The 19,829-nt window shown below is 39.7% G+C and overlaps 5 protein-coding genes across 6 annotated transcripts in view; 2 read left to right on the top strand and 3 right to left on the bottom strand.

The window, feature by feature from the left end:
* The window catches only part of scaper (S-phase cyclin A-associated protein in the ER), a 55,581-nt gene extending 54,628 nt beyond the window's left edge, over positions 1 to 953 (bottom strand). For both annotated transcript variants that reach the window (XM_030095685.1, XM_030095686.1), the window contains exon 1: positions 681 to 953. In XM_030095685.1, the coding sequence (XP_029951545.1) occupies positions 681 to 848 (168 nt within the window). In that variant the 5' untranslated portion in view covers positions 849 to 953. The remainder of the gene's footprint in view (positions 1 to 680) is intronic.
* Positions 954 to 1,977: 1,024 nt separating this feature from the next.
* On the top strand, positions 1,978 to 4,558 carry rcn2 (reticulocalbin 2). Its single transcript, XM_030097006.1, has 8 exons — positions 1,978 to 2,024; positions 2,385 to 2,522; positions 2,624 to 2,726; positions 2,803 to 2,999; positions 3,068 to 3,181; positions 3,296 to 3,389; positions 3,491 to 3,630; positions 4,385 to 4,558. The coding sequence occupies exons 2-8, from the start codon at positions 2,385 to 2,387 to the stop codon at positions 4,526 to 4,528; spliced, it is 930 nt and encodes a 309-aa protein (XP_029952866.1). The 5' UTR covers positions 1,978 to 2,024; the 3' UTR covers positions 4,529 to 4,558.
* A 476-nt stretch (positions 4,559 to 5,034) lies between these two features.
* Positions 5,035 to 11,585, top strand: pstpip1a (proline-serine-threonine phosphatase interacting protein 1a). Its single transcript, XM_030097005.1, has 15 exons — positions 5,035 to 5,158; positions 6,551 to 6,651; positions 6,732 to 6,806; positions 6,993 to 7,027; positions 7,109 to 7,215; positions 7,367 to 7,429; positions 7,923 to 8,027; positions 8,177 to 8,222; positions 9,089 to 9,168; positions 9,629 to 9,727; positions 9,856 to 9,952; positions 10,094 to 10,181; positions 10,265 to 10,350; positions 10,642 to 10,727; positions 10,807 to 11,585. The coding sequence occupies exons 1-15, from the start codon at positions 5,129 to 5,131 to the stop codon at positions 10,936 to 10,938; spliced, it is 1,230 nt and encodes a 409-aa protein (XP_029952865.1). The 5' UTR covers positions 5,035 to 5,128; the 3' UTR covers positions 10,939 to 11,585.
* Positions 11,586 to 12,157: 572 nt separating this feature from the next.
* Positions 12,158 to 17,074, bottom strand: tspan3a (tetraspanin 3a). Its single transcript, XM_030097083.1, has 7 exons — positions 16,902 to 17,074; positions 14,871 to 15,062; positions 14,636 to 14,710; positions 14,388 to 14,489; positions 14,121 to 14,273; positions 13,929 to 14,012; positions 12,158 to 12,951 (listed from the first exon to the last, which is right to left on the bottom strand). The coding sequence occupies exons 1-7, from the start codon at positions 16,962 to 16,964 to the stop codon at positions 12,859 to 12,861; spliced, it is 762 nt and encodes a 253-aa protein (XP_029952943.1). The 5' UTR covers positions 16,965 to 17,074; the 3' UTR covers positions 12,158 to 12,858.
* A 904-nt stretch (positions 17,075 to 17,978) lies between these two features.
* Positions 17,979 to 18,854, bottom strand: ch25hl1.2 (cholesterol 25-hydroxylase like 1, tandem duplicate 2). The gene has a single exon (XM_030095900.1). The coding sequence runs from the start codon at positions 18,852 to 18,854 to the stop codon at positions 17,979 to 17,981; it is 876 nt and encodes a 291-aa protein (XP_029951760.1).
* Positions 18,855 to 19,829: the final 975 nt, after the last annotated feature.

The following is a 19,829-nucleotide window of genomic DNA, read 5'->3' as shown; positions in this document are numbered from 1 at the left end:
CGCTTGTGAGACAGCACAGCAAACTTATTCAATAAGTAGTAGTTTCCTTATAGTGAACTTTAATCTAATAAGAATCCTAATCACGCCTGACAGTCAGTGCTGGGTTCAGCATCCTCTTCAATAATCCATCAGAGGTTATCATGCAAGAATCCACTTACTTAATTCTCACCTAAATTTTTCTTTAAAACACACTATCCCAATTTTTTCATCCTCAGTTTGTTGTGAGTCTTCTAAATAAAAAAAAGACTAATTTGCTCCTTTTACATTTTGTGTCCTCTTGCTGATTCACAGATTATAGATTCATATTTGATTATGAGAACCAACTAGTTAGCATGTTTTGAAAATTGCTACATCAGTGGTGTTGTCAATCATTACTATTGTAACCTGATTTTTATCATTCCTGAGTTACTGTACTATATTCCCTTTGAGTGCCATATACTGGTTCCATTGATCCGACAATACATCCCAAAACCTTTAAGGGGCTGAGGAGTCTCGCTTTACCTTCCAATATCTCACCTTCAAGCAGGTAAAGGACAAATGAAAAACGTTAATTTTCTCTCCTCGGGGACTGACAGCTAAGTGAAGCTCAGGGTACATAGGCTGAGATCAGCATTTGAACGATTTCTAGATGAACAGCTAAATGGTAGCCGTTAACAGCAAACCGAGTCCAAGTTACATACCTTTAGAGCAGTTATGGATGCATTCTTGCTCTTGCCCCCTCCATGAGAGGAGCCGGAGCTGTTGCTGCCAGACCTCTCTCTCCCGTCCCCACCTTGGCTAACTCTCGGGCCGAGGCGGTGCTGCCCAGCGCCACGCCGTCGCCCATCGTGGCGGTTGTCTTTGGACATCGATCCTTGCTAATTTCCTATGCTTAAGATGGTGATTGTTAAATGTCTACGAACTAAAAAGTTGTATTCTTGTCAGAGCTGATGGAAAAAACATGTCAGATAAATACATGACATCGAGTTCAACCTAACAGGGTAGGAAGTCCTGGCGAGGTTACATTTATGACTGGCGTTTCGATTATCCAATAAGTTTACAGAAGCTTTCAACTGACGTACTGAACAGCCAATCACCTACGGGAAAGTTTGGGGCAAAGGGCGGAGCACATTCTGATTGGGCGGGACTTCGAATTGTCTACCATGGCAACCACGACGATCAGGCGGGATTTTCATGTGTGTTTGGTTGATTTCACAGTTAAGTGTCAAGTCATCTTCAAACAACAGGAAGCAGGACTGGGCCTTCAGATTAAAGAACGCTTCTTTAATCTAGTTCAGTGATTCCCAACCAAGGGGACCTAACATCCACGAGGGGGCGCCAACGATTAATGTGGGTTCTCGAATCCCTCTTGATTTTTTATAATTTAATATTTTTTTGGTCTTAATAATTAGGGGAGTCACAAAGCTACTAGGTTTAACCAGGTAAATTAAAAGTGTCTCATTTACTTCACAGGATATTAATTCACAGGAGCCACTGCGGTCAAGCATCAGGACTTCTGATTTATTGTCATCAAAATTTAAAATAAATGTCTGGTTCATGACTTTCAGGCATTAAAATTAACTGACAGTTTCCTCTGTTGGGAGGAGAGCAATGGTGTCCATGAGTTAAACTGATTGTTCTGAAATCATTGACTGAATCACAGAATTTCAGACCCTGAGTCAATTTAGACAGTTAAACCAGTCGACGTCTTGAATCCAAATAAAACAATAACATAAGAAGAATTTTAATAATAAGATAAAGGAAAACAGTGAGTCGGTTTTGGGAAATTCACCAACCATCCAAAGGTCTTTGTCACTGTCACAACATACGGGTGTTTTCGTTAGGGTAAAGACAGTCTTCATCTGAGTCATATGTCAAGGTTTTTTTTTTCTTTTTTTTTTTTTCTTTTTTTTTTTATTTTATCTTATTTCCACATTTTGCAGAATGAGAAAACCTATACTTTGACGTGTCCGGACAAATGTGCATGCTTCCGCCGGAACGTCACTTCCGTCAACATCACTTAGTTGCACGGGGAACTTTACAAGGTAACACCAAAACACCATCGTCCACTTTATATGTATGTTTTAAAACAGTCCGTGATTTATCTACTTATTTTGACTCTTTATAATAATGTTTGATAATACGCGTTTTAGTTAACGTCGTTGCCTTTCTGCAGCTCTTTTACATCGCTATGTCTTATCTTCTCCAACTTACTGAATATATACATGAAATTTTAACAACTTTAGTGTCTCCATTAGCCTTGTTGCCAATGCATTTATTTCAATCTCATTGTCAGTAATGGAATCCGTAGATTTAGTGAGTTACTGCATTTTACCTTGCACCTGCTGTCCGCCAGGTCGCAGAGTCTGTAATGTTTTCCGTTTCTATTACCTCTGTTATTACAGATGGCAGCCACTTTCTTGGGGGTCCTGCTGTTGCTCCAGTTGGGGTTTGGACGAAGCTCTAAACACCTGCATGAAGATCATTATATTGGCCAGCAGCACAACCCTGACCATGACATGAGTGTGCTGCTAGGAGAGGAGGTTGTTTTGTCTTTTCAGCATTGTAATCCATTCAGTGTTGTTCGTGCACTTCGTTTACCATTTGTTTACTCCTAATCCCACTCATTTTATGCTTCATGTAGAGCACCGAAGAGGTGAGGCGCCTGAGCCACGCAGATCAGAGGAAAAAGATGATGGAAATTGTAAAAAGGATTGATACGAATGGTGACAAGCTACTCAGTGCAGGTAACTTTATGTTTCTGAAAAGAAGCAAATGAAAATACAACATGGGTGATCTTACGCAGGTTTGTTTTCTCCTCAGAGGAGCTCACTCTCTGGATTCAGCACGTCTACAGAAAATATGCTCTGGATGATGCAGAGGAGCGGTTCCCTGAGTTTGACATCAACGGGGACGGTGTGGTGACGTGGGAGGAATACAACACGGTCGCTCACGGCCAGCTCATCAGTTTTGATGAAAATGCTGTCCTGAATGATCCCGAGCAAGAGTCTCTCAGACACGTAAGCTGCTCTGTCGTACTTTGTTCCTCATATGTCTTCACTTTAACACTGACTCGTACCCCATTTAGCTCCACCTGAAGGAGAGAAGACCGTTCGATTACGCTGATGTGGACGGCAAGCCGGGTCTGAATGTAACTGAGTTTCTTGCCTTCACACATCCTTCTGAAGTGGATCACATGGCTGTAAGCGCCTCCTCTCTCGCCAAACTTGACACTACAATGCATTTTACCATCCACTGAAAGAGTCATTTGGTATTTCATATGAATAAAGGCTGATTTCGATTCATTGTCCGATAGGATTTTGCTATTGAAGATGTTCTCAGTGAATATGACTCAGACAAAGATGGTTTCATCACTCTGAGTGAATTTATTGGAGATGTCCGTGGTGAAGGTAAGGCTTCGGAGAATATTACTAAACTAAAACTCCAGTTTGTATGTCATTAGTTTGTAACGCTCGGTGTATTTCTTTTTTTTTTTTTTTTTTTTTGTCAGATGATTCCCCTTCTCAGTGGGAGATTGAAGAAACGGTGCGGTTCAAAGAGCTCTACGATCAGGATAAGGATGGCAAACTGAACAGAGACGAGCAGCTCCGTTGGGTTGCACCGAATAGCTATGGTTCAGCAAGAGAAGAAGTAAGTGCTGTAAATATTTGGGGATTAGAACAGAATACAAATACTTTATTAATTCCAGAGAGAAATTATTTAAAGTACTAAGGATGTATGATGTTCTGGGTACATTTTTAATATCTCGTGGTATTACTGCCACAGTGACATTATTATGGTTTTAGCTTGAAAACCTTCCTGCTAATAGAGTGACAACCTTTTCCTTTCCGGGTTATTGGAAATGAGAAATAGTATTGAGAACTGTTCAATAACCTGGATTTTATTTAACCTTTATTTTACCAGGTAAAATTACCAGGTAACCTGGTAAAATAAATAAGCCTGCATTATTAATTCTTATTTAAACAAATACAACGTAGGTATTTTTCCAGGAAAAAAAACTAACCAGACAAGTCAACGCTGACTAAATCTTAAAGTTGTGCAAAAAAAACATGACACCTTCTCAATCAGTTATTCTGTGAAAACATGCATTTCTAAAATGGAATTTGTTTTCAGCACAACGAAAACAAATAAACTTGCTCTGAAAACACAATATATATGACTATATGTTCAGAGCTATGAATGAAATCAATACACAGAAATTGTTTCATGTACTGTTATCAGTGTTGGCAAACAGCATGAAGATAGGAAAAAAGGAACTTTAAACAAGTCCGTGTTAAATATTGATTCAGTCTTTATGCGTCATTTTATCCTTTCTTTGTTTCTGTCTTCTTGCGTTGTGGTATCATAGCCTCTGATTTACTGATTTCCATGTTTTTCTTGTCAGGCTCTTCACCTCATCAAGGAAATGGACCTCGATGGAGACGGGCAGATCTCCGAGGCTGAAGTTTTGAAGAATCAGGAAACATTTATGAACAGTGAAGTGACAGATTATGGCAGGCAGCTTCACACATCACACGATGAATTATAACTACTTGGTTTTCTACAGTGCTCAGTTTTTTTTTTTTTTTTGTCTGATTGAAGGTGTGAAGCAGCAGCAACAAGCGTAACCCTGGTAACTGTCCCAAACTCTACCAAAACTGAATTGTATTCAAAAAACAAACATCTCTAAAATGATTGTTGTCAAAATTTACATATCCCATCTATTAGAAGGGTTTGACTGCAAGATATTATTGAAATTTTGTTTTTTGGTCTAATTCCCACAAGCATTTGAAGACCAGGGAGGTTGAACTATGAATGTTTTGTAGTTTTGAACATAGTTCATTTTGAACTATGAATGTTTTGTAGTTTTTTGTTGAATTTCTGAAAAAAAATCCATAAAAGCAGACACTTTGTTTGAACCAACCAGTTAATACATCACATGTTGCAAGTTAGTGTTCGACCAACCGTGATAAAAGCAGTCCTTCCTCATTTAAACCAAATGAGTAAGTGAGTGAAAGCTGCACTGCCAGGCGTGTTTCCTGAGTGCATTTCACTTGCGTCAAGCAGCGGCCCGTTGCACTGCAGAGACTCGCAGAGCGCGCTCACACTGACTGTTCTTCGTCTGGGACGGTTTTTAACCACCGCCGAGATGAAATTACAATTTAAAGATGCCTTTTGGGTGAGTTACCATGAAGCTATTCGTTAGAAGTGAAGTTACAACATGAACAATGAATAAGCGGAGTTTTCTTTGCCATCTTTTGTATTTGTGTTGTCTAGATTTACTGTTTTACTCTGAAATAATGTCATTTTTAGGATAAGTATGATGAGTTTTTAATATCCCCTTTCTGTCTGAGAGGATGTTTTTTTTAACTGCCTTTTTGTCATTCTGAAACTCACAGGTTTCAAATGTTGAGAAGAGTAACGAGTACCGTTTCTCATCACGCCTTCTATTTCTGTATAAGACCAACTTTGAACGCCAACACTTTCAATTCAGTGTTTCCTGTTAATCAATCTCGTCTTGTTTCCACCACACGGTCATATTGCGTACCTTGTCAAACGTCTCCAACACCTTTAGGCGTGTGTGTGTGTGTGTGTGTTTGTGTGTGTGTGCACAACAGCACACAGCAGAACCACTCGCCAGTGTTACCATGTTGGGAAAAAAAAAAAACTATCAGGAACTGGCAGCCTGAAACAAATGAGCTTAAACAGATCACAGTCCGTTTCTATTAAGAAGTTAGTTAGTTATGCTTCCCTCTCTCTTTGTTTTCACTCAACAATAACTAATAAATGCATACATTTAACGTAAGGATGGACGTTTGCGGTTTTTCTCACTTTTGTTTATTTCCTTCGCAAAGTTTCCATATTGCTGAAAATGAAACCACAATCGATCTTGAGCTTTTGTTTGAAAGTTATTTTTTGAAAGTTATTTTTTTTCTGATGTTTGAGATCTTGACAAGGTGAAAATGTGTTTATAAAAAATAGTCAAGTAAAATTATTTAAAAAAAAAACTCGTCTGAAACACTACTACACCACAGTTGTTTTTAAAACTTTTATCACATTGTCAGTAGCAGGAAGACAGTTCAATTTGCAGTGAAAATAAGCAGACATTTACTGTTCTAAGAATGCACCTACTGGGTTCACAATGCACATTAAAAGGTTTAAATATGGATTGAAACTGTGGTGATTTTAAAGTAGTAATATAGATCTCAACTGTGCTCAGTGGTGCATTCATGGATCTGGAAAGTTGCAACGCCACCAGTCTGTTCAACAAGAAACATTCAACAAGTTTTGCCCATAAAAAGTGAATGATAAATGACTACGGTAATAACATAGTCATCACTCATGTAAGCCTAAATGTAGATTAACCTATGCTATTTCATTACAGTGATGTGGATAATAGTAATTCATTACCTCTGCCTCCATTAATATAACATTTTCTTTTTGATGGACAGGATTACTCTGAATTTACTTTCAAAATTTTCAAATTGTATGTTTATATGGTTTCGATAAAGATAGTAAAGACAACATTTCTAAATGTGAGCATGATTATTTGGTGTGTTGATGGCCCTAGGGAGGGGACTTTACCAGCAATGCCGGTTTTGAGGCTATAATTCAAAGACTCAACGACGGTCGGAGGACCTGCAAAGAATTTGAAGAGCTCCTGAAAATGAGGTGGGCTATGTGAGAAAAAGAACACAAGATTCTGTTTTTAAAATGTGCATCTGTTGTATTACCTTTAATTGCTGATACAGGGCATCAGCTGAAGAGAAGTATGGGAAGGAAATGATTGCAATCGCTCGCAAAGCAGGAGGCCTGTATGAGATCTGGTAGGCGCCTCCACTTATAGTCACCTCAGAAGAAACTAGAATAGAATTTACTGTCAGTGCTGCAGTTCACAAATACAAATGCAGAATGAAGACACTTAAAATGATCACAGAACGATGACACAGTGAAGAAACCTTTTTTCTTAAATGAGAAAAAAAAAAAGACCTTTGTTCATTTTGTTTTTGCAGCACTTTGAGGGCATCTCTTGATGAAATGAAAACACGTAAGCATGCCTTACTCTTTATATTTTGTGATCCTCTCATATGTAGATCAGTTCATTATGGTCATTCAATTGTTTTTCCAGAAATTGAAAATGTCGGTAACCTTCACATCCAGCTGTCTGGGCTCCTGAAGGACGAGGTGAAAAGGATGGAGGAGTTCAGAGAGCGACAGAAAGAACAGAGAAAGAAGGTACTCATTATTTTACTTTGACAGTATCTTGTTCCATTACTGTAGAATGAAATCTTCCTCTTTTAAAAGTAAAACCCTCTTTCAGTGTAGTTCTCCAAAGTTATTGACGTTTACTGGTTTTCTGTGTCTCCCTCTTCCTCTTCTCCAATAGTTTGAACTCACTATGGAGAAGGTGCAAAAGTCAAAAGTCTCCTTTTACAAGAAAACAATTGAAGTAAGATCAATTCATGCCTGTTTTTACCTTAACATTGTGGTTTTTGTCTATCACACTGAACCACGAGTGTTCCTGCTTTGCTTACACAATTTTTCTTGATCTCTCACTCCAGATCCTCATCATGTTTTTTCAGATTGCTACTGTCGTTTTAATGCATTTCTCTTGCACTTACAATGAGTTCTGTTTTGAAATTGCTCAGAGAGATCATGAGATCAGCTGAGAAAAGGCCTCTTAAACATGCTGGAAGTAACAATTTCCAAAGGCTGCGTTAAGACAAACTGCTCATGCTTTTCTCTGCTTAGAGGAAGGAAGTGACTTGATCTACTACTTTTTTTTTCCCCCCTCCTGTTCTGTTTCACACGCATGACACGCTTGTTTTCTGACAGGCATCATTCTGCCGCCTCCCTTTTCCTTTTGAAGGTTTGGAAGAACAAAGCATGGGTGTTGTGGGTGGTTATGGTTTCCTATGATTTCTGTTTTCTTCCCCACCCAGTCTAAAAAGTCCTACGAGCAGCGCTGCAGGGAGGCGGATGAGGCGGAGCAAATGGCTGAGAAGTTGGGTGACACTCCCACAGCTACGCCCAAACAGATAGAGAAGGTAAACCTGCTCCTCATGTGTCTGTTTGTGGTGGACTCATGGTTCCATCTTCCCTCGATCCTCGCACGAATGACCGAGGTGATGCAGAAGATGGCCGGCTGAAATAAATACGCTCCTCTTTCTTTTTTGCACCCTCTCTTGCTCTTTAGCTGAACAACAAATCCAAACAATGCAGAGAAGCTTCACAGGACGCTGGTAAGAAGCAAAACTACATTTAGGTTCACTGAACAACATTTGTGGTTTACCAGAAGGGTTTTTTTTTTCTGACTGTGGCCACATTAACTTCTCTCTTTTCTTGGACTCTATTAATAATTCAATCTGATGTGTTTGAGCACATTTGAATAGCATCCATAAAAAGAAGAGTTAAAAAGCTTTAATCATAAGTTTAATCTTTAATTGAGTCTTTCTCTTACAGTAACTTTTTGGATTTATTACAAACAATTGAGCACTAGTGAAATATTAGTTTAATATACAAAAAGAAGAAGAAAATGTCTTTCAAACAAAATCCACCAATGAGGAAACGTGCATTTACTGTATCTGTGAGTTGTAGAGAATGCAGGGTGGAAGTTGTAGACTTACTGTTTTACAGATGAATTGTTTAACTGAAACTACACAGCAAATTTTCCAGTGTTGAATTAACTCTGAAAGTGTTAAAGAGTGGTCTCATATATACACTTTTGTAGTGTTAAAATCTCAACACTGACCAGTGTTAATTTTCTAATGCTGACACTCTGTAGAGTTATATTAATATTCCTCTCTGTTGACCAGTGTTCCTATTTAACTCTATACAGTGTTAATTCTTAAATGAACACTTTAAAGTGTGTATTTTAACACTTACATTTAACACTACAACAGTGTATATATGAGACCACTCTTAACACTTTCAGAGTTAATTCAACACTGGGAAATTTGCTGTGTATATTAAACGTAACTATTCTAAATAAACACAACAGAAATGGTGTAAATGATGTAAAAACTGCTGCTTTAGGGCATGAGCATAAAGTTCAATGTGCTGCTGTCACTGATCTCGAGTCTCTGGTTGTTGTTTCATTGGTGTGTAGAGAAGCAGTACATGTCCAACGTTGCACAACTTGACAAGATCCGTCAAGAGTGGGAATCAACGCACATTAACACATGTGAGGTATGGCAACTACAGCACCTTGCACTTCCAAACTCACTACAGTCGTCATATCAGTATAAACCCAGAAAAACGGTTGCCCGTTATGTCAGTGAGAATGTGTAATACTTCCCATAGCAGCAGATACAGTGAGTCATCAATACAACTTCCTGGCAACTAAATTTTCCTCTGTGTGCTAATATCAGAAATTTCAGATACTGGCGAGCTTTAAACTTCCCATTGAAGTCTGTTGTTGGTGATAATTATCAATATGAAACTTGCAAATCCATTAGAAGAAAAGCAAATGAGAACTGACATTAAAATCTGTATTTTGAGTTGAGTCAAATAATCTCACGAAAGCTTGAAGTCCAGATTTGCAGAGAGGCTAAACGACGTGTTGGATTATTCCGTTGTTGCACAAGCTGTGTGAGACCTGCGCACACACTGCTGGGTTCATTTTAGACCACGTGCGGTTATGTTGCAGATGTTCCAGCTGCAAGAGGAAGACCGCCTCAGCATAATAAGAAACGCAATGTGGATTCACTGTAACCACTTATCTATGCAGTGTGTGAAGGACGACGAGGTGGGTGCTGCTGGTTTCACATACACACACACACAAATACACGCTTACACGTGTAATTACGTCAGTACAACGTGCTAAAAATGTGGAAGTCATTTTTTTTTATTTTTTTTGACACACTGCTTCTCCAGAGCTACGAGAACGTCCGGAAAATTCTGGAACAGTGTGACATTACCGCAGACAACAACAACTTTGTGGAAACAAACTGCACAGGCTCATCCCCGCCAGGTGTGTGTTCGGCCCAGGAGCTTCCTCATCCGGAAATTTCAATATTATCTCTCAGCCAGTGTTCCATGTGTTGCATAATGAACATCATGTAACAGGATGATGCGTTTGCTCATTTTCTGAATTTCACGGGTGTGTTCACAGCTCCCATTGAATTTCAGAATTACTATGAGTATAATGGCAGGATGGAGAGAAACGGCAGCGCTGGGTTTGTGGAGGGAGTCATGAAAGGGTGAGACTTGCATTGTGTTACCAAATAAAGGATAACGCTTCCTTTTTCTCTCTCAATTTCTGACTGAGAATTTTTTTCTGCAGTTTCTCTAGGTTTTCAAATCTATTGCAGGGAAACTCTTCATGCGGCTCCAAACTCAGCCTCAATGAACGGGTTGCACAACCTCAAGGTACTGGAGCAAAGCTGCTCTGAGAACACCGTAATCTAAATGATGACACTTTGTGGACGCCAGTGAAGTTCTGATAAGTCATCATGATTGTCACTTGTTCTTCTTCTTCTTCTAGGGGGAAGTTTTGCTTTTAAGAAAAATATAAATAAAAAGTGGCACGAGCTAACAGATTAAAAGTTACAGTCGGGGAAGGATGAAATATAGAAAAGTAACATTTCAAAGACTGAAAGGTCAATATGGGTTGAGATGTGATATCCACAGCTGTCAGTGATTACTATTCCTCCTCTGCAGAAACAGCAGACGGCGTCTATGCATCCATTCCTGGCGTTCCAGGCCGTCATGAGGAATACAGGGCCTTGTACCCCTACGTGGCGCAGGTCAGGTCATGAACCCTGGCACTCTCAACTGTTTCTCTTCACCTTCGTCAGCTGATGGTCTCTGGTCTCGATCATTCAGGGGGGAAATGAACTCACGATAGCTGCCGGCGACGTGGTGGTCGTCCTCGACCAGGGTGAGGACGGCTGGTGGACGGTGAAGAGAAATGGCCTCACTGGATTGGTTCCTGGCTCCTACCTCTCCAGAGACTGAGCTCGTCTCCACTGTGAAGCTGACACAGTTCAACACCCGGCACGTCAAGCCGTCTCAGTTCGATCCAGTTCTTACATCTGCATCTTGGTTCCACTTGGTTCAGCCTAAAGTGTGAGGATCTGAAACCTTCCACTTCATCAAATATGTCTGGATTCACAAACTGTGTTTAACCTTAAAAAACACAGCAGACGCAGCTTATAAACTTTCTGAAATAAAATGGATACAACTAGCAACTGTGGATAATTTATTCAATTTTATCAGTTAGAGCGGGTGAACTCATGAAAATGAAGTTGTACTTACTATCCTTTTTCATTGTAAAGTATGTCAGCTGCACAAGTACGCCGGCTTATTTGAGTCCTCTGTATAACAGACATTTAAAAAAAAGCAACACCTTCTTTGAAGTGCATGCAGCACGCAGCGTGACCGAGCACAACCACTTTCAGTTTGGCACTACTCCTTTTGAGACTCTTTCTTTTCTTGGCTTACCTGTCTCGGTGGTAAAATAACCAGTATGTAACAGCCCTTACAGAAGACCGTCTGCTCTGTAGCCATTTTAAAAATTAAACTGAAATAACTGTTTGACATTTTGTAAAAGCAACAGTAGCGCACAGATCGCTGCTCTGAGGATTAAACCCTGATATCTTCCATCTAATGTGCCAAATTTTATTGAGTTTTCCACAAGGTTTTTTTTTTTTTTTTTTTTTCAAATAGGACGAAAGAATTCTGTCGACACACTGGCATGGGTAGAAAGCTGAAGTCACCATGTATCCTTTCCCAGTTGGTGCTGAGTGCTTCTCATACCACCGACAGCTGGGAGGGTTTCTAACTTCCACATGATCACACCACACATTTTGTATTTAGAGATTATTTATATATAAATGCCTTGTAAATGGAAAAGCTGGTTTATATATCATTATTTGTGTATTGTTTGTAATCTGAATGCAAAGAAGACTGTATTTATTTGATGTGAAAGACGAATCCTTGTACTTTCTGCTTTTCCTTTAATAAACTAAAAATGGTACAGATTCTGCTTTAACCTTGTGTTTGTCTCCTATATTTCCTCTGTAACAGACTATTTCTGAGGTTTGTCATTACAGTGGATTAAAAACAAGGACAGCCAGACTGGGAATGATGGATTTTTTTTGAAACGGCATCTTCTTTCATTGTAATTGTGTCTTTTTCAGGACAAAAATTCAATTCATGACAAAGCACTCAGGAACCTGATCAGAAAACATATTTAATTTCAAACTTCCAGTTTTTGGTACATTTCAGTGACATTCTTAGGTTTCGCCTTCCGCTTCACAGCAACAGATCCAACTCTTGGACTACGACAAGTCAACACTCAAGACAAAAACAAACAAAACTGCAATGAGACTAAGTCAAGTGTTCAATTCCTACTTTAAATATTTCACATACCAAAGGTTTGATTCTTTAAATAAAGTCATCGGCAAAAGCTGGCTAAGATACACTGGTTACAGATAAAATCACGCCGTGCTATTGACTTGAGCTGTAGTGTTGATTATTTCAGAGAGTGATGCTGGTGAAAGGTGAGGTAAAACTAGTCATTCTAGAGGAGTAGCAGCGATGGTGATAACAGTGGAGATGAAACGATACAAATCATTCAATAAAATAAAATAAAATACCATGGATGAACTGTACACACAGTGCAGACTAAACTGAGAATATTACCCTGTCCACATTTGCCTCCGCATGGGATTACAAGGATTTGAATTTTGGTAAGAAAAACATCAGCCTCTCATACGTTTGTCTGGAAGCTTTTTTTTTTTCAGAAAATAAGTTAAAAAGTGGTTAGACTCTTTAGATTAGTGTTGTAACGTCATTTTCATGCCCTCACCAAAAAAAAAAAAAAAAAAAACTTGGTTACTTTGAGTGTTAAAGTGAGAAATGTTTCCTCCTCCTTTATGCAACAGTGCCTCCTGTGATGAGGAGCTCGTAGGCGGGATCCCTGCTCCTGCGGCACAGGACGACGCACGCACACAGCATCCCCAGCATCTGCAGGAGAGATACAACCCGGTTACCACTCTTTTCAGGCCTCAACGTGTCGGTTCTGTCGCTCATGACCTAAACAATAGCGAGGTTAATCTATGCCAGAAACTAATCTGCCTGGAGATGTTTGCCAAGAACCAACTAATGCAACAAATTAAAAAAAAAAAAGAAATCGAACAAAAAGTTGCTCAAGACACAAAGTACCAATGCAGCAGGAAACATATTTGCTTGCTTGCAGGTTCAAATCCCACGAACAACGGGTCACCAGAGTGTGTTTAAGTCATCAGCTTAATGGATCAGTGTTAGTGCGACATAGAAAAAGACCACCCAAGGCTTTTTCTGTGTACCCAAGGGGCCTATTTCTCTCAAATAATGTTCACACCAGACACTGGCTGACTTTTTTGACCCCATCTTTACAGTAAAACTGCATATTTTAGACTGTCCTTTTATAGTGGCCAGCTTCAGGCGCACCTGTCTTGATACGCCACACCTGTGAGGTTGAATATTGTTCAAATATTTGTGAACAGTACTTGTGAGAAACAGACCTATTGTGTACACAGAAAAAAAGTCTTTGTGTTTGAGTTCGGCTCACGAAAAATTGAAGCAATTATATTTTTGTTCAGTGTGTGTATGCAATTCTGACAAAAGCTCTGCAAACTGGGGGGGAGTGTTCCAGATCTGATTGACTTTTTAAAAGTATATTTCAGGACAGCGCTGCTCCTCCTGCTGCTGTTGCTGAGGGGACAGTAGCATAGCTACATTTCCACAACAGTGGCTCAGAAATTCAGGCTATAGAACTCGTGACACAAGCCTCGAGCAACAGAACTGACCAGCAAAAGGAGATTATTTACAGATGAAGTGATAAATAATCAATCAGCCCATAGGCACAAGAATGAAATGAGGGGAATACATTTTCCCATTAATGGAGCCTTGTGTGTGACAACTAATGTATGGAAGATGATATCGCGACACAATTTAATTACCTGAATGGCAGCAAATGTCAGTGCGGTCCAGATGACGTACATCATGATCTCCTTTAACTTCTTTACAACCAGAGCTTCACAACCCTGTACACACACACAGACACAGACACACACACACACAATAGTCAACCTTAGGCATATAAATCTATCAATTAAAAACAGCTTTCATTGATATGACAGTTGAGACGGTACTTCTTGGTAGAGGTCATCGGGGTGAGTGAGGGACCCTGTGCAGAGTCCAACATCAGCTCTGCAGCAGCTGATGGGCACGCTGTTGTTTTTGGACTCTTTATACCAGGGTGTGTTCTGCCAGTCTGAATAATTGTGGATTCCGCAGCACTGAAGCTGAAATGGAAACAAAGAGAAGTCGAGGGCGGCATCAATTATTTGCAAACTGACACAGAAGGCAAACAACACCAGAACGCAGGCAATGGGAGGAAACACGATATTTGTCCTCACCTGTCTCTGGACGTAGTCGATGGCACGGCTCTGCGCGTTGCTGTTGGTGCCGTTGTACTCATCATAAACTTTCAGAATGGAACTATTAACCTCGTCTTCAACCTGAAAATGAGTAGGAGGGTTAAGACTATACATTTGTTGGCAGATCATTTTATGCAAGAGTCAACACTGCAGAAAACAGAAGATCTGATGTTTCAAGTGACAAGAAAGGCAATAATGTAGAGAATAACTGTATCTGAACTGCTCACCTTTGCTCTGTAAATGTATCCAAGAACCACCACAGCGACCTCTGTCATGAACACCAGCAGCAGAATGACGACAAACTGTGGATTGAATTTCAAGATTTAGGACACACAAAGCAGAGATGCACGTTTAGGTCACTTTTTATTGTGATTGCTTTGTTTTTGCATTCGATCAAATCTAAATATATATATTCTGATGTATTCAGACTCTTTAGAATCACAGTTGCTAGCCAGTACTGACCGTTGTAAGAGCGCAGCGACTTTCTCTCACTGTAGCACAGCAGCCGATGAGGCCGATGATGAAGAGAAGCGCTCCCACAGCGATGATGATCACCGCCGGGATCAGAGTGTACACATCTTCGAAGAAATGATCGTAGTCATCATATGTAATGAAGACATAGGCTCCGACATAGCACAGGATGCCAGCAGCAGCCTAAAGGTGACGGGTTAAAAAAAAAGAAGAAAAGGGTTCTATCACTCACTAGTTGGCTTCTAAAGTGTGGAGCGATCATCACTCATGGGTGCAGTAATCTTGTAAAAACAGGTCTTGTTTTTTCAGTTGTGTCTTCTTTCAATGTGTAAATAAAAGTCTGGGTTGAACAGCACCTCTGATAAACATCTGGTGGACTGAAACTGAGAACATGGTTTTGCATGAACGTTATAATTAACCGCATTATAAACTACTAGTCTTTAACATCTTATAGTAAATCTTTGTTTTATGTGGTCTTTTTAAGTTTCTTATGTCAACTTGTGAATGCTATAAATTGTAATCTTGTCTTAATTCAGTCAAACAACAGTACTTGTTATTCTACTAAATTAATTTGGTAATGACAGGTTATTTTTATAGATACAGTTTTGAACCGTTTCGAAACGTTATAAGGCCAGATCACATACTGCAGGCTGAAATGTTATTAATTGACGAAGCGTATGAACTAAGCAGTTGATATTCCTGGAGGTCCACCATTTCAAATGGTTCCTGCTTCAAAACACCTGATTGTAATAAGCAATCATTGACAATCAGGCTTTTTGCAAGGTTTGTGATGGCACAGTCAATACTATAGATACTGGTATGAAGGAACAGGGAGATATTAAAAACATGCATGGCTACAGGACCTTCACCTCTGATCTAAAGAACATAAGAACAGCTGCAATACCAAGCAGACAGGCTGCCCATTCATATTAATGCTTTTTTTTTTTTTTTTTTGCAACCAAGTAGGGAAATTGAGGCCAAGAGTTTCACCTTTTGCTGACCTGAGATTCATGTATTATTACTAAGAGGAATGGTTTATGATTAAACAGTTTCATATTTCAAGTTGAAAAATTAAGATTTTCTTATCACACCTCTATAAAAGTGACTGTTTTCCCTTTGCTTTTTGTAGTAATTGAGCATTTTACATTGAGGACTAAATCAATAGATGGCTTGTTGACACTGACAGAAAAAAAAAAGTTATTGCCTTTACATACCTTGAAGTAAATTACATTCTAACTATGACTGGATGGGATGATAGTCCAAGAATATAATGTCTATGATATTGTATCATCTGCACTTGTGTGAAAGATGCTTAATCTTTCTCATTCAAGTGATACAGTAAAACAAATGGAGGTACATTACAAATGTTCTCTTTCAAAATAAAGCTGTTGGCAAAAAAAAAAAAAAAACTGACCTAATAATGATTTTAATATGTATTGAAAATGTGATCAGTAGTGACTTAAGACTGGAAAAGTTGCTTACATGGTGTAAATTATACTTAAGTATGAGCAAAAATGATATACATGAAAAAAATACTCCAATAAAAGTGCAGTAATCAGTTACTGTCCTGCATTATTTGCGCATCTGGTAACATATTTCATGAGTAAAATTGCACTTAAAATGACCTTTAACAAAAAAAAAAGAGGACAGATTCAGCTTAGTGGTCTGTCTTAGTGCTGAAGTGAGATCTCAGCTGTGTTTTGATGCTCTGTCATCATGTCATAAAGTGGAAGTTTAACTTCAACATCACAGTAAACACACGCTTCAATCCACAGCGTCAAAACAAAGCACACTGTAGACCCAGGAACGCTAAAACCAACCGAAATTCCCCTTTTTTTCCCATCACTTCTTCACATTAATCCCTTCCCGAAGAGAGACAAGGTCGGCCACCGCAGCCGGATACAAACACACACACACACACACACACACAGACCAACACACACAAACACAAACACACTGCTAAGCTAGCAAGCTGCTGCGTTGTGACGCATGTTTCCAAGTGGCGCAAAACTGCGCTCTTACCCAGAAAATGAGGTTGAGGAACACCAGGACGGTCTTCGACGACGTGATGCCACACTGGCCCATCTCCGCCACGGGCTGTCTGCGCTGTTTGAGCCGGGAAACGCTGCAGCTTTCTACTCAGACATGACTCCACCAACTGCTCTCACTCTGTGTGTGTGCGTGTGTGTGTGCGTGTGTGTGTGCGTGTGTGTGTATACGTATGTGTTGGTTGCTGTGTGTGTCTCTGTGTACGCACAGACTCGACCGCACGCGCTAAAAACACAGTAGGTTAGAAAGTGAATGACCAGTTTTACATATATTACTTAAAAGCGCAAACAAGTGTTTTTATTTTTATTATTATAATTTTTTGGTAATTTTCAAAGCATTATGTTTACTTTTGCAGCATTGCTACAGCAGTGTTTTGCTGACATCTAGTGGTATATATTCAAATTCCAAGTCCACACGTCTCAAAAAAAGAAATGTTCATTCTGTGAAAGATCTATTTTTAGATTCATCACACAAGTAGTTTAAAGTTTTTTTTGGTTTATTATTGATATTTTTAACACATGACTCATGAGAAAGGATAAAGGAACATTTCGGAAAACATTTCATAATTGTCTTTGATTCAATATTTTGTTCTGTGACCTTGGAAAAAAATACAGTAAATGCTGTTACCAAAATAAGAATCCAGATTTCATTTTTATTTTGATCAATAAGTAAAGCATAAAGACCTGGAAAGAATGCTAGAGGTGAATTTGTTTACACCGATTTTCAGTTTATAGAGCTCAGTTCACCTCTGCATGTCTTTGGATTGAGGGAGGAAACCTGAGTATCTAACAAAATCTTAAACACACCAAAGGAGAACATCCAAACTGAATTCAAAAAAGAAAATGCCTGAAGGCTGCTTATGATTTCTTTGATATATGCAGATCTGAGAGCAGCTAACACCACAACTCCAATCTTCAGCTGATCGAAAGAGGAATACAGAGTTTAATAGTCAATAAAGCAAGAGAAAAATACTTTCACAATGTCAATAGTAGCATGCTATTGTGAGAAACGTATACATTTATTTTCAGCTTCTTTAAAACTCTTATATCTTCATGTTTTCTCCATTTGAGAGGTGGTTGCTGATTTTAATTCACAGCTTTTAGCATTGGAGAAGCTAAAATCAGCATGTGTCCCAAATATTTTGTCCCAGTGACTGAAGTGTGGTGCAAAGTTGGTGTTGGGTTTCTGATGGTGCACATCATGCTTGCTGGGCCCTCCATAAATGCCAAACGGTATCAGACGTGACGTGGACCAGGGAAAGTCATAGCCGCAGTGATCCTCTATGGAGACGTACACATGCACCACCATGAAGACCCATGTGGTGAGCAGGTGGCATCTTAAGATCACAGGATTCAGGGTGGTCCAGAAACCCACTGTGACGAGCTCCCATCCGCCGAGACACTGAGTGGCGAGGGCGAAGGGGGACGAGTAATTGTGATGGATGGCGTGGAAGGTAACGTACAGCCAGCGAATCCTGTGGTGGAGCAGGTGCCAGATGTAATACTGGAAGTCAAAGAGCAGCAGGTTGCTTATCACTCCGGCAATCAGTTCCAGCAGGGACGGGGCCAGGTCCGGCAGGTCCACGGGGGGTCTCCATGCCCACTGGGCCACTGAGGCTGGGAGCACAAGAAACACATGGTTGTACAAGGTGACGCCGGCACAGTGCAGCAGCGTTGAGGCCGTCGGCCGGCGGCTTGGTTGTATTTTGAATTGCTGCACCCATCCCCACCTGTCTCCCATGATGTCACACACAAGGAAAGGGATGCAGATGATGAAGTAGGAGGAAACTGTCAGTACAACAGGGAAGAGAGGCGATCTCAAGTAGTCCCTGTAGTTGAGTCTCAGGTTGTCCCATATTGGCTGCAGCAAGTTTTCTTTTCCAAGGGTGTTCATCCAAGCATGTGCACTCGTATCTGCAAGATCCATCCTGACGCAAAACCTATGACAATCTGAGGAATGCAGGCGATTCAGTCAGAAAGGACAGCATCCACCCTGTTGGTGTATGCTTGTGCTTCACTGTCAGTGTGGTGTCAAGTGACGGTGGAGCGCAACAAATTATTCATTCACTGGGGTAACAGGTAACATATAGCCTGCCTCATGCTACATCAACCCCTTCTTCTGTGACACTGCAGAAATTCAATTCAGATTATTTACAAAGCTCCAAAAACAACTTGGTCATCTTAAGGCACCTATACAGACAAAAAAACAAAAACAAAAACAAAGCAACTATTCCATACCAGCAAGCAAACGGGTGACAGTAAACAGGAAACACTCCTGCTGATCCACTTATGGATAGATTTGTGTATCATCTGCATAGCAATGGAAATTAATGAAGTGTTTCCTAATAATATTCCCTACAGGAAGCATACATAATGTAAAAAGTGTAAGTCCTAACACAGAGCCCTGAGGAACTCCCTTGTTAACTTTAGTCTGACATGAAAAATCATCATTAACGTGGCCAAAGTAGATTCTGTATGATAAATATGGCTGAAACTATTTTCGGGATGTTCCTATATTCCAAATTATGGAAATAACTTATGGTCAATTGCATCGAATGCTGAAATCTAACAGGACATGAACAGAGAAGATTACTTGGTCTGAGGCCATGAGACCAGAACTGACTTTACTATGATGAGCTGATTTGCACTTCAAAGATGTGCCAGACAGTTAGTCTTGCAATACAGCAGAAATTTTTGGTGACACTTTACTTGAAGCACCCGGTATAACACATTATAAGTAGTCATAAATACTCATAAATGATCACAATGCTTTATAACTCACTCTACAGCATAGGATGAGGGTTAAGGTTAGGGTTAGGGTTAGGGTTAGGGTTAGGTCCTGAAGTTATAAAGCATTGTGATCATTTATGAGTGTTTATAACTATAGTTATACAATGCTATA

Source organism: Salarias fasciatus, chromosome 7 (assembly GCF_902148845.1).
Source record: "Salarias fasciatus chromosome 7, fSalaFa1.1, whole genome shotgun sequence".
In the NCBI taxonomy this organism is placed as follows: domain Eukaryota; kingdom Metazoa; phylum Chordata; class Actinopteri; order Blenniiformes; family Blenniidae; genus Salarias; species Salarias fasciatus.
The sequence above is the reverse complement of the archived record's forward strand: the minus strand, read 5'-3'. Positions and strand labels throughout refer to the sequence as shown.